The sequence below is a fragment of the Dromiciops gliroides genome, chromosome 3 (genome assembly GCF_019393635.1).
Source record: "Dromiciops gliroides isolate mDroGli1 chromosome 3, mDroGli1.pri, whole genome shotgun sequence".
Lineage (NCBI taxonomy): Eukaryota > Metazoa > Chordata > Mammalia > Microbiotheria > Microbiotheriidae > Dromiciops > Dromiciops gliroides.
The window spans coordinates 371,400,941-371,415,353 of record NC_057863.1 but is presented as its reverse complement, the minus strand read 5'-3'; the positions used below and the strand labels follow the sequence as shown (position 1 = coordinate 371,415,353).

The 14,413-nt window shown below is 35.5% G+C and overlaps 1 protein-coding gene across 1 annotated transcript in view; it reads right to left on the bottom strand.

Moving 5' to 3' along the window:
• Positions 1-14,413, bottom strand: part of LRP1B (LDL receptor related protein 1B) — a 2,279,180-nt gene that overhangs the window by 19,188 nt on the left and 2,245,579 nt on the right. Inside the window, 1 exon segment of the mRNA XM_043994810.1 lies at positions 179-255. Within this exon segment, the coding sequence (XP_043850745.1) occupies positions 179-255 (77 nt within the window).

The window sequence follows — 14,413 nt, the reverse complement described above, 5'->3', positions numbered from 1 at the left end:
AGGGAGAACTACGTGTGTTGCATTTCAAAAACACCTGGCCTGCAGTAGACCCCTTCAAATGTCCCAGAAATGACTGTTTCCTCTGTCTCATCTTCTTCAATAAAGACATCAAAAAAAAAAAACCACCTTGGTTTGTATGATTTACAAGCCATCGAAGGCATTAATCTTAAACACTTACTTGTACTGATATGATCAGACTTGCTGCTCTTTGGAGCTGGCCTTTCACACTGGGTGCCTGACCAGTTGGCAGAACATCTGAAAGGATCCAATGAAGAAAGTAAAATTAGTGGAGTCCAACATTGAATTCACAAAGCCCTGAATGAAAAGACAGCCATTACACAAACTTAGTCCTAAGCTTTATAAGGAGATATCCTCTGAAGCTTCCTATATATTGTCAGCATGCTGAGAAGTTTCTTGAATTGAATGCCTTGGTTTTAACACTTAAAAAAATAAAAGACACACACATACCATGATTTATAATCATAACTTTGTTATAAATTATTTTAAGATTTCAAGTTTTGATGAGACATGCAAATGCTAAAATTTGGCAATAGGGACAAATGCATAAAGTAAAACTGACTTGAGTATTATAGGTACACTTGATATGATAAAATGTAATATTTCACCTTATGAATTATACCTTCTAATGTGACTCCATGACTTTTTCCCCATCAGGGAGGAGAACAATAACACCTTATAAGACTAAGACTTACTTAGCAAATGTTGAATTTCTTGATGATGCAACTTTGTGCTTTTTGCAGACTTTTGGGCAAGGGAGGGGAGTCATGGTGCTCTCCCATCACTAAAATCTTTGCTGCTGTTCCAGCATCAGGAAAAATACATCTAGCCTATTTGGTAGAATGTTGGGCATTCTGTCTGTGATTCTTAGAAATACTTCTAGAAATGAATGGAATTAACAGAGATAACAGATCAAAAGTGATTTTTAAGAAACATAGCGACTGAAGAATTCAGTCAGCATAGAAATCAAAAGAAGTGTTGGAATAGGATCTTTCTCATTATGAATCATGCTTATTGATGAATCCAAGATTCATGTGGGTATATGTCAAAGGAAACTACTGCCTTTACCAGAGATACAATTCAATTGGCTTCATCTCTTACCAAGGGTACCATCAAACTATCTCCACATCAAAATCTGTCTCTATACTCACAGTTTTGAAAATGAAAGTACAGTTCTAAGAACCATTTCAACCATTGAACTCAAGGTCAATTAGATTAATTACCACCTCCAGCTCTCTGCCTATTCTGTCACTGCATGAATGGTCTGTGGTGACTGGGTCAGCCAAAAGTTACTTGTAACTCTTTTTTTAGTCCATCTTTCTACCGTTCCATGTGTACACAGGGTGAATATAAATCATGTGCATTTACATAAAAGTGAGAATTTATACTGGTATAATTTTCCCCCAAACATGGGTATATTAAAAAAAATAATTGATATTAACAAATTAAAGAAAAAAGATTATTTTTCTTAAGAAAAAACATTTCAACATAGCTGACAATAATAGGGATGATTTTTAAAAATAGGGTTATTTTATTAATAATGAAAACTATAAAACTATGAGTATGGAGTATGATTTAAATGGAAATTATTATTATCATTATTATTATTCATACTGGAAATTAAAACAATAATTCATGCATTATTTCAGTTCTTATCTCAACCTGCCCCTTTCCCCCATCTTATGTAGAATTCCCATATAGCAAGATTCATTCATTATATTATAGACAGTTTAGTTTAAGAAAAAAGAACATGTTGTAAAGCAGTCTATTCACAAAGTGCCATGGTGAAAGTGATACATTTTAGAGCATTTGATTAAAATAAATTCATAGGAATGTAAAAAAAACCCTGTAATTCCTTCAATAACTAAATAATATGGGGAAATTACTTCAATTCTCCACTTCTTATTGCTTGTATAGACATAGGCTATAGACAAATAATGCCAGAAAGATGATACAATTATGCTGAATGTAGGAAAATGTGCCTTTCTGTTTGAATCATTTAGGTGCTCTCTCTCTCTCTCTCTCTCTCTCTCTCTCTCTCTCTCTCTCATTTTTTAATTTGACTTTCTGATGTATCTTGCATTATTTGTCTATTTAAAATTAGTTCTGTACAGATTTTGTTCCATATGAGAAGATCCAAATCAAAGTATATCTCATAAAAGGCAAATGGATTCAGGCACATATCACCCCACAGATAAGAAATTTCTATGCTCATTACTATGCGACCCTTGTATGACAGATATGAAGTGGAATTATTCAGTAATTGGAGGATTAAAGGCTAACTTGAACAGCTTATGCTGTGCCATGGCCCATCATACCGAAGTACATTGCAAGGTTTTTAAAAATGTCTATACAGCTGAAGTTAAGCAGAAAGAAGTTTTCTCTAAGTGGGCATTGTCTGTGTGATACTTATTTCAACCTGTGGACTGATTTAAAAGTATACAGTTGACATTTGTAGGTATCTTGATTAAGTTTCTAATAACTAAGAGATCAATATATTAGTACTTGTGATACTCTTCTACTCACAGATTTTAAATGGAGGGAACATATCTAAAGTTTTCTCTACAGGAAATATTTAAATTATTAAAGACTGAAAAGAACTCAGAGATTGTATTGGATATGTAACTAACTTTAGCAGATTATATGCATATGTATATCTATACATATGTACACATGTATATACATAACATGTACATGTACATGTATACCTGTATAATGTATATGAATCTATGTATTTTAATTGACTGATGATCTCCTGACAATCTTTGACATCCTCCATATAACATGATGCTTTATAGTTCTAAGATTGAATAAGATATGTTCCTCCGATCTGCATATGTTCCCTTAAAAATAATCCCTTCTGAGATATTAAATCAAATGGAAATCATTATTCTTGTTTCCTACCTTGCAAAATTACTACTCGTGGAATTTGCTGCTCCACAAGTTATCCTTCTGATGTCTGATTTAAGACTGAATCTTTCTACCATCTTTATGGAAACTCATAAATCTTCATAGTCTTTATAGACTACAAAGATAAAAATCATTAATGACAGACTATCTTAAGATGGGAAAATTCATACATTCCTTCAAATGTTTCTATTTACTGCACTGATAAATGCTTTTTTCAATCCATACCTACATCCCTTTAACCAAATTCCTCCTGGCCATTTCCCACTTGCACTGTTGTATCTAATTACCTGGTTTGTTGTTGTTTGTTCATTTGTTTACAACATCATTATAGTCAGTACTTCATGGCATAATAAAAAGTCATGTTGCCTACCTTTTCAAGTCCTTCCTTCTTTCCTTCCTTCCTTCCTTCCTTCCTTCCTTCCTTCCTTCCTTCCTTCCTTCCTTCCTTCCTTCCTTCCTTCCTTCCTTCCTTCCTTCCTCCCTTCCTTCCTCCCTTCCTTTCTTCCTCCTTTCCTTTTCCTTCCCTCACCCTTTTTCTCTTTCTTCGTTTCTTCATTTCTTTTTTTTCCTTTCTTTTATCTCTGTCATTTTTTTCTGTAACTCTGAAAATATGCTTTATTGTTATCTTTCATTTCTTTTCTGGGGCAGCTAGTTAGTGCTATGGAGAGAGTACCAGGCCTATAGCCAGAAACACTCATCTTCTTGAGTTCAAATCTGGCCTCAGATACTAGCTGAGTGACCCTGGACAAGTCACTTAATTCTGTTTGCCTCAGTTTCCTCATCTATAAAATCAGTTGGACAAGGAAATGGCAAACCAATACAGTATCTTTGCCAAGAAAACTCCAAATGTGGTCATGGAAGAGTCAGACACAAAATGAATGAACAACAAAAATTTATTTTCTAAATATCTGGGTCCAGCTACCTGGACCCAGCAGCATTTTGTCCCTTCAATTACAACGTTAGATTCTTTTGAAAAGAGACTCGGTTTTAGAAATAGTATTCTCTAGAGTGCCATGCACACAATAAGTATTCTTTAAATGCTGACTTTATCTGAAGTTATCTTACTCCCTATTCTTTTATCCAAATAATTCTAGCCATCTTTCCCACTGTTACGATTATCCTTCAGCTAATTTCTTTACTCCTGTCATAGAGGTACCCTAAGCCTGAAATGCCCTCCATTCTTATTCCATCACTTTTTAGAGTATTTTAGATTATAACACGAAAACTTCCCAGGCCTTAAGGAAATATATTTTTGTTTTCTCTCTTCCTCACTCATTCTGGGCCTCTATTGCCTCATCTTTACAGTTGAGGAGCTTGAATTAGATGGCCTTTAAAGTCTCTTCTATCTCTAGATTTATGATCCAAAGATCTAATAGAAAGAGATAAGATATTACTATGTGTGTGTATGTGAATTGGGGTTAAGTGACTTGCCCAGGGTCACACAGCTAGTAAGTGTTAAGTGTCTGAGGCTGAATTTGAACTCAGGTCCTCCTGAATCCAGGGCTGTTGCTCTATCTACTGCGTCACCTAGCTGCCCCTAAGATATTACTTTTGAGGAATCATTCAATGAAAGGCAGCATGGAATAGAGGCCAGAAGACCACTTTACCTTCAAGAAGACCTGGGTTCATTTCTTGCCAATGACACATACTATATGTAGGATCATAGCCACATCAAAGACTTTAAGCTGAAGATGAATTGAGCATTTAAGATGTGTCTTAGTTGGCAGTTTAGTAAAAGGAAGTTTCTAGAATGAAATCACTGATTCAGATCAGGATAAAAAAAAATTAAAGAGGAGAGGCAAGAAAATTCCATTCTGGGATGAAATAAGAGAAATACCCCCAATTTCCAGAATCATAAAAGCAACATTAACATAGTAGATAGAATACTGGACTTCAAGTGATGAAGACTTAGGTTTGAATTCTGCTTCAACACTGAAGCCTCGGTTTCCTAATCTAAAAAATGGGCATAATCATACTTCTAGACCCAACCTCCCAGGGTTGGGAGACTCAGATGAGACTATTGTTATTATTATTACACCTAATAAAAGCTAACATTTATATATATCACTTACTGTGTGCTAGGCACTATGCTGAGTTCTTTTTAACTATCTCATCTGATCCTCACAATAACTCCAGGAGGTAAGTGTTATTATCCCCAAAGATACTGTATTGGCTTGCCATTTCCTTGTTCAACTGATTTTACAGATGAGGATGATAGTTGAGGAAACTGAGGCAAACAGAGGTTATTTGACTTGCCCAGAGTAATGCAGCTAGTATCTGAGACTGGATTTGAATTTTGGTCTTTCTGATTCTAGGCCCATTATACAATCACTGTGCAAACTAGCTACCTAGATTATAGTATATGTTGATATAGAATATTGATATCAACTACTTTGAAAATGTTTGACTGTAAATATTACCTGTTGTATAATTATAGGATGACACATTTAAAGCTAGGAATAACATGATAGACAGTGTGGTATAGTGCATAGAGGGCTATACTTGGAGTCAAGTACACCTGGATTCAAAATACACCTCACATGCTTATTGCTTGCATGACCCCAGGCAAGTCTCTTAAGCTTTGGGCCTTACTTGTATTATATGTAAGACAAGGATAATAATAGCAATCTACTGATTTAAAACCAATTTCCAAGAAATGAAAGGTACTCTTCATTCAATAAGGAACATTGCTTCAGGATTTTAAGGAATAGGAACTAATTCTTCTGGTTTCCTATCCCATACATTAGTGATATATTTCTTGTGGCTTTTGTCCCTTTACAAATTCAGTAAGTGATATACAAATGTTAGCTCTTATTAGTTGTAATAACAACAATAATAATCTCATTTGAGTTTCCTAACCTTGGGAGGTTGGCTCTAGAAGTATTACTATTCCCATTTTTTTAGATTAGGAAACTGAGGCTTCAGTGTTGGGACAGAATTCACATCTCATAGGGATGTTGTAAGGTTCCGATGAGATAAATGTATATAAAATGCTTTCCACACTTAAAATCTCTCTATAAATAACAGATATTATTATCTGGCCTAACCCTCTCATTTTACAGATAAAAACAAAAACAAAAACAAAAAACTAAGGACCAAACAGGTTAGGTGAATTGTCCGGAGATATATGAGATGCCATTCCACAGTTTGTAAAGAAACAAAAGCCACAAAAAATATACCGCTAATGTATAGGATAGGAAACCAGAAAAATTGGTCAATATTTCTTAAAATCCTGAAGCAGCGTTCCTTATTGAATGAAGAGTACCTTTAATTTCTTGGAAATTGATTTTAAATTAATAGTTATCAAAATGTTGTTCATAGACCCTAGGCAATCCTTGAGAATCTCATAGTAGGGTTTGAGATCAAAACTATTTTTATAATAATGCTAAGATGTTATTCAGCTATTAAAATCCTCCTCCCTTTTCTAACTACTCATCTATATGAGACTGGATTTTCTTCGTATATTTCAACAAAAACCACATACTGTATTGAAACATATTGAATGAAGAAGCAGATATGAGAATCTGTCTTCTAGTAAATCAAACAGAAAAAAATTGAAAAAATATGCAAAATAATGCCATTTATTATTGTTTTTAAAAATATAGGTATAGTATTTTAAATAAAATATATCATCAATCATCATTTATGTTAACATATAATGTGTTTATGATTGATATTTTAACAGAATAAACATTTTCAAATGTGTCCTTTTTAATTTTTATTATGATGAATATCAATAACTATACCCCACATAAACAAAAGCTTTTTGATATCCTTAATAATTTTTAAGAGTATAAAGGGACCCTGAGACCATATAGTTTGAGAACCCCTTGACCTAGATAAACCTCTATGAAGAAAGTAGTATCTTCTGTGAACTTTAGAGATGAATTGGGTGACAAGTTGTTATTATTTTTCTTAATGATGAGGGAAAAACTCTAATAGGATTTTTAACATTTTAATGTATTTTTTTTAAGTGAGGGAATTGGGGTTAAGTGACTTGCCCAGGATCACACAGCTAGTAAGTGTTAGGTGTCTGAGGCCAGATTTGAACTCAGGTACTCCTGACTCCAGGGCTGGTGCTCTATCCACTGGGCCACCTAGCTGCCCCTAATGTAATTTTTAATAGGATTTAATAATAGTATTTTCTCTCTGCTTTGGTTTGATATGGATTGTGGGGATGGTGGTGAGGCTTCGTGGTTGGATGATTATTTAGATGGTAGCTAAATAGCAAGGTTGTTCATAGCACCGAAAGCCTACCAGCAATCAGGATTCTTTCTGAGTGAGATTTGGGAATTGTAGAATGTCCAATGACCTTTGTTCACCCCTGGACAATGCGTGCCTATGATCAAGGGACCATAAATACAGAAATGAAAGCACTCAGATTTCAATGAGTTTTCATTTTATAGATGAAGAAACGGAGACCCAGTTTGCTCAGGTGATTTGCATAGGGTCATGCACATAATAAATGTCTAAGGTGGAATTGGAAAAATTCTAAATCAGGTTTTGGCGTTAAAGAAAAGCAGGACACTGGCTCAATTGAGAAATCTAAGATATCTTAAGTTGAATAAATAAGGTTTAGCAAATCCCAGACAGTAACAGTCAGGATAGAGTTATAGAAAGGACAATGAATTTGTAGTCAGAGGTTGGAATTAAATCGCTGGTCTGTAATTTACTGCTTATATGACCTTGGGTCATATAAACATATTGAGCCTTAGTTTCTTCATCTGTAAAATGGAGGATCAACTTGATGACCTCCTAGCTCCCTAAAAGATCTAATCTATGGTGCTGTGTTTTCATATGCCATTGGATGGTTTCTTTTATAAGCAAATCATTATCGTGACCTTCGGCATTATTATTATTTTTTTTTTTGGTGAGGCAATTGGGGTTAAGTGATTTGCCCAGGGTCACACAGCCAGTAAGTGTTAAGTGTCTGAGACCGGATTTGAACTCAGGTACTCCTGACTCCAGGGCCAGTGTTCTATCCACTGCGCCACCTAGCTGCCCCTCTGCATTATTCTTAAAATAAGTGTTGTTTTTTCCTTCGTGAATAAACAATTGGGCGGAAACATACAGAGGTTCATCTGTGTGTTCACAGGAAAAAAGAAGGGCAGGAATGGATGGGTACAGGTCCTAGTGCAACAACAACAATAACAAAATAGCAACAGCAAAAGAATGGGGTGGGGTGGCAGATGGTCAAAAACAGGGTCCATGGGAATTTTGAACCCGGAGAGTTCAGCTTTCTAGGGAGCCAAGGTCATGTTCTCAGTGCCCTGGTTTAAAGGTTAAAAAACAAAAAACAAAAACCAGCCAAGTTTAGATGAAGGCATAAAAGAAACCTATGCTAAGGACAAAGTATCCCTGGATCAGTGTCATGAAAACTGTGGTCCCCAGGCCTGGGATCTCCTAACTGGGCTCACAGCCTCAGGGCAATCCTTACAACTAGTCTGAGCTAACTTCAAAACAAAATAATGAGATGAATATCTGTTCTTCTTTTTATACAATGTAAAGGTCATGGGACTTTTCTGACCAAAATGAAATTTAAAGGTGAACTGCAAGGCAGCTTGAAATTAAATTGATCCTACTCAATGTGTTCAGTGCTGCCCTTATTAACCATGATGGGGAAGGTATTCAGGAAGAAAAATCTTTTAATATACCCTTTCCTTTCTTCACACATGAAAATTGATGGCACACAGTATTAGAGAAATCCTAAAAGGCTTCTCTCTTGATGCCACACATACCCTCAGTGCTCCAGAAATCTCATTTGATGAAGATGAACAAGCTTTATTACATGTGGTGCACAAGAGTCAAGCAGCAAGAATTTAAAAAAAAGAGACTGCTTTGGAAAGAACGGAAAGTCAAAACGGAATTCAAAAGAGAATGTGTTTAGTTTTTATGTATTAATTCACTGATTCCCACCATTTTGGGGACAGGGCACTTCTGCTTTCCATAACCTTTCTACATTTCATAAATTATTCCATCCTTTTCCCTAAGACATGTTGGCTCTGAAAAACTCAGTGAAATTCAAAATAGTAAGTTTGGTCTTTAAGAAACAAATCAGATAAAAACCTAAAATTTCCTTTTAACTTGTGATTGTTTTGCAATTGCATTAATCAACTAATTAATCAATATTAGAGAAAAATATATTAATGCTAGCCTCTCTATATATACAGAAGGGGAGCTTTGGGGTTTTACTCAACACATATCTTCATGTAATAGATTTTCCATTACTCTTGGCATCCCTCCCTCCTTTGCCCCCAAGATTTGCTCCTGATATTTGAAATGGATCTTTTACATTTAACTCTTAGATCCATGTCTTTCTCTAACCAAACTATGCTTTCTTGGCACTAGAGTGTGCCTACCTTTAAACATGGTAAACATTCAATGTTTACTGAATGACTAGATGAGTGAATGAATGAATGAATGAATGCCACCTGGGGCTGTCTGCTACCCAGACCATCCAATTATCATTCAAGGTCAGACATTTAGTTCATCAAACTCAGTAGATTGCCTCTGATGATGACATAGATGGTTACGATTGTCTTTTTTGATGTTAGCCTCTACATTTATAGATATTTTAAAAAAAAACATTCCAGTTTCCCATAATGACCCATGATAGACCTGCCAAGTATTCATCTGAACTTTTTTGAAGCTATATATTCATTTTTTAAAATCATCTCTCGAAGAATGAGTTTAAATCACCCAATACAATTTTATCTTTTTGACTCGGTACTTTTTTATACTTCCTTATAATTTTTTCATGTCTAAATATCTTACCTCCTCAAGTTAATTGTAAGTTTCTGGAGGACAAGAGCTGTGACTTAAGCAACTTAGCATATACTGTGTTTAGGACAGACTCAGAAAAGCTAAGCTCTCAATACATGTTTGTTAATGATCATAAAATATCAGTCAGGATAAACTTCAGAGGTCATTTAATCCAAAATGTACCAAATAAGCATCATTTCCACAATATTGCCATCAAATGGTCATCCAGCCTTTTTTTCTAAGGACCTCAGTCTTCTTTTGAACAGCACTGATAGGAAATCGTTCCTTACATTGCCACCCTGCAATTTTTATCTCATTACTTCTGCATTTTCAGACCAAACAAGTGCAATTAATCCCCTTCCATATGACAGTCCTTCAAATATCACAGCACTTCTTTTCTCCATGCTAAACATACCCCTCAATTCCTTCAGTGTAGCCTCATATGACATGATCTAAAGTTCTTTTACCATACTAGTTACTGTCCTTTGGACACACTCTTAATCTTTCAATGTCTTGCCAAAAAATATAGCACAGGGAATGGAACCCAATATTTCAGTTATAGTCTAGTCATAATGGAAGACAAGTAGGATATAACTTTCTTAATTCTGAACTTTATATTTCTTTTAATGTTGCATAAGATTGCATTTTATTTTGGAAATCTTATTATACTATTATATTAAGCTTGAATGCCAATAAAATTCCCCAAACCTTTGCCTCACCCATCCAATGGTTATGCAATTGATTTTCTGAAGCAAAGCTATGAACTTTAATTTATACCAATTAAATTTACTTCTATCAGGTTAGCCTATAATCTAACATAATAGCTCTCTCACCTGGCTTCATGTCATTTAAAAATTTGACTAGCCTACCATGTATTTATACCTTCGTCCTCAGGAGTTCTTAACCTGTGGCCTAAGAACTTATAAAAAAAATGATAATTGTATTTCAATATAATCAGTTTTCTTTGTAATTTTAAGTGTTTTAATATATGCACTTAAAACCATTATTCTGAGAGAGAGCTCATATCCCTCACCTGACTCTGAGGGGAACCAGGACATACAAAAATGTTAAGAGCCATTGAGTTGTCATTGATTTAAAAAAAAACAAAACTGAACAGAACAGAACCAAGGAAGGAGCCCCATGGTATTAACCTAAAGACTTCCTCTCTACATGATCATTTTGGGAACACCATTTAAATTATTTCCAAACTATTTAATTGTATTGTCGCATTGGCCACAATCTCTTTACTTCATTTCTATTAAACCTGATAAATATTTGTGAATCAATGAATATCATATTCAAGGCACAGTATTCAAAGAAAAACCAAAGAAGGCCCTATGTTCTTGGACCTTGCATTCCACTGAGGAATCTATATATAATCTATAATATTATATATATCTATATATAATATAATATATAATGGAAAATCTATATACTTATGCAACTGAATGATTTCATAAACTTAGAGAACTCCACCCACAAAGATAACAATTGATCTCTGATATTGCATGTATGTTAAAATTAGATGACTGAACCACACAATTAAGAGATTTGCAGAGGGCCACAAAAGTCAGAAGTACAATTAGAACTCAGATCTCCTTCCCTTATTCTGAACTATCTATCCTTACTAAGATGTAATTAGAGGTATTTTGAGAAAGGAGAGGTCATGAGGCTAGCCTAGAGATTTAGAGAGATTCCTGCATGGGATGAGAGGTTAGACTAGTGGAACTCTAAGTGGCTTCTTGCTCTGAGATTCTGATAGGTACAGGCAAAATTGTACTGAGATCCATGACTGAAAATGCAGGAGGAGTTGAGGATTCAAAAGAAATATTTTGAGACATGGAAAGGGAAAGCAGATGATGGCTTAATGTCTGGATAGCAGATAAAGAAGAAACTCTTTTTCATGACAAGTATGTTACAAATATTCCTTCATATTGAAATGTTCCTCTTCAGGAATTCTTTCCAGGGTAATGTGTTGAAACATGAGTTTCCATAATTCCTAGCCCCATTCCTCTTCATACTACACTCCTTATTCTCTCTAGTTTTTTTTCCTCCAATTCCCCCAAAACATCCTCCCTCTAGAAGCTTATGCTACCTCTGTACTTCATACACTGGAATTACCCTCTGCCCCTGTAGTCTCTCCCCATTTGATTGGCTGATTCTTCACAGGACCTCCATTTTAAGGAGTGATGTCCAGGCCAGCCATAGCTTTATTCCTCTCCAGGCTGCACTCCTTCCTCTCCCAGACTTTCTGTATAGTGCCACACCAGTAACTTCATCCATTGCAACCCTTCCTGACTCCGCTCCTTTCAGCTCCTTTTAATGGGTTGGCCAATTAGCATGTAAGCTGCTTGAGGGCAGGTCTTTCTTTATGCTGGTATTTGTATTTCCAGTACTTTGCTCAGTGCCTGGTACATCGCCATTACTTAATAAATGCTTATTTACTTAATTTGACTTCACTTTTCTCCAAGTAGCTTCCCTCTCTATTGAATTGTTTATAGAGACATTCGAGGTGCTTCATCAGAATATGATTTCCTCCACATTTCCTTCTTAGAGCTATATAGCACTTCTCATTCTCCAAACTTCTGTCACTTGGGTGTCACAATCAGATGTTTTGGTTGGCCCAAATTTTCCCAGGAGGTCATCATTTTCATACTTCCCAATTTTGTTCTTCTCATTCTATCAATTCACTGCTCTGGAGGGTGGAAAGGTTGAATTCACAAAAGCCAATTAAGAGACACAAAGGGAAAGAAGTGGGTTAAGGATGTTTGATCTTCAAGTGCTTAACATGTCTAAAGTATAGTACATACCATTAACCCTTGACAATAGTCTTCTGACATAATGACAATACAAGACAAATTGGGAGAAAGAAACATGGTGGATCACATGCCTCTACTCAGCTCAGGTAGGAATCACACATTAGGACATCAGGAAGAGACTTTTGCAAATATCTTACTGAAATCTAGGTAGATCATATCCATGCTACTCTTCTTATCTATCAGTCTAATAATCCTATCACAAAGGAAATGAGGTTATCCTTCCATGACTTGTTCTTGATGAAACTATGTTGACACATAATGATTACCATTTTCCTTTCAAACTGTTTATAAAACGTTCTTTGGAGTAACATGATATAGAACTTTGCCAGGAATCAAATCCAGCCAACTCCACCAGGCTATGGTTTAAAAAATCCACCTCCTTCTTCTCCTTCTCCTTCTCCTCTTCCTCCTCCTCCTCTTACACCTCCTTCTTCTGCTCCTCTTTTTTTTTTTTTTTTGACCAGGGCAATGAGGGTTAAGTGACTTGCTCAGGGTCATACAGCTAGTAAGTGTCAAGTGTCCTTCTCCTTCTCCTCCTCCTCCTCCTTCTTTTTTTTTTTTTTTTTTGTGGGGCAGTGGGGGTTAAGTGACTTGCCCAGGGTCACACAGCCTCCTCCTTCTTTTTGTTGAAAAACAGAACATTTTTTCCTATTTTCATTCCTGTAGCATCTATACCCTTGACCATGAATCTTTAAAGATGGCCAATAGCAGCTCAACAATTATTATCTACAGGTTATTTTTATCACCTTTTAAGGGAATCCAACCAGGGCTGGTAATTTGAGATCATTGAGACTAGCTAGGTACCTCTTCTCTCCTCTCTCACTTGGTGATTCAATCCCCTGTTAAACACTTTTTGGTGTCAACTTCTTAGGCCTGAAGATCATGTCTCTTATTAGAGGGGATAGAAGCAAAATACAAGTTGGGTGATCTTTTTTATGTTATTATAAAACTATGCATCCCTAAGCAGTGGTCTTAATCCTTCTTCAATAGCCCTCTTTCCATAAAAACAGTTTTAAAAATACTTTTCAGTATCATCAGATCATTCTTTGAACTGTAAATTCTTGTCATTATAGGACCATTTTAGTTTTGTGTGGTCATCTTTCATGAACTTTCACTAGTTTTCATCTTCTGTATACATCTTATTTTTAAAGAATTGGCTAGGGGAGCAGCTAGGTGGTGCAATGGATAAAGCACTGGCCTTGGATTCAGGAGTACCTGAGTTCAAATCCGGCCTCAGACACTTAACACTTACTAGCTGTGTGACCCTGGGCAAGTCACTTAACCCCCATTGCCCCACAAAAAACCCCCAAAAAACAAACAAAAAAAACTAACAAAAGAATTAGCTAATATATTTTCTCTACAGCCTATTCTCTACAGCTATTCGTTTTCTTCTTCAATTGACACATTTGTATTTTTGAATGGCTAGTGAAATTATATGAACTTCTGTAGAAATTGGTATTGTATCATTGCAATTTTATTTTTGAGAATATTCCATTTCCTTTGAGTCAGTTTGTTCTGAAAAAGCCCAAACAACAGAAACCCATATAATCTCTCTTCAACTCTGAAATCTTTCAGTCTAGCCAATGTGCTCAGGTTTCTATCTTTGTATCCCTAAAGTCCTGGCTTATAGTAGATCTTAACAAATACCTGGTGAATTGAACTGACTGAATGGTACTCCTCTATGACATGATATGATAGTAATCTGGTAGGAAAATATTAATTCAGTATATTGTGTATTACCAGAAGCCAGTAATTAGGGAGTTCAATCACCAGAAATGGAGAATTTCAATTTTTATGTTTTACAACTTATTAAAAAAGTAGGGATAAAAACTCTTTATTTTGAGGAAATAATGTGCTAAATTCAAGGAAGAACAGCAGACTGAAATTAATCCCATCGGGACAAT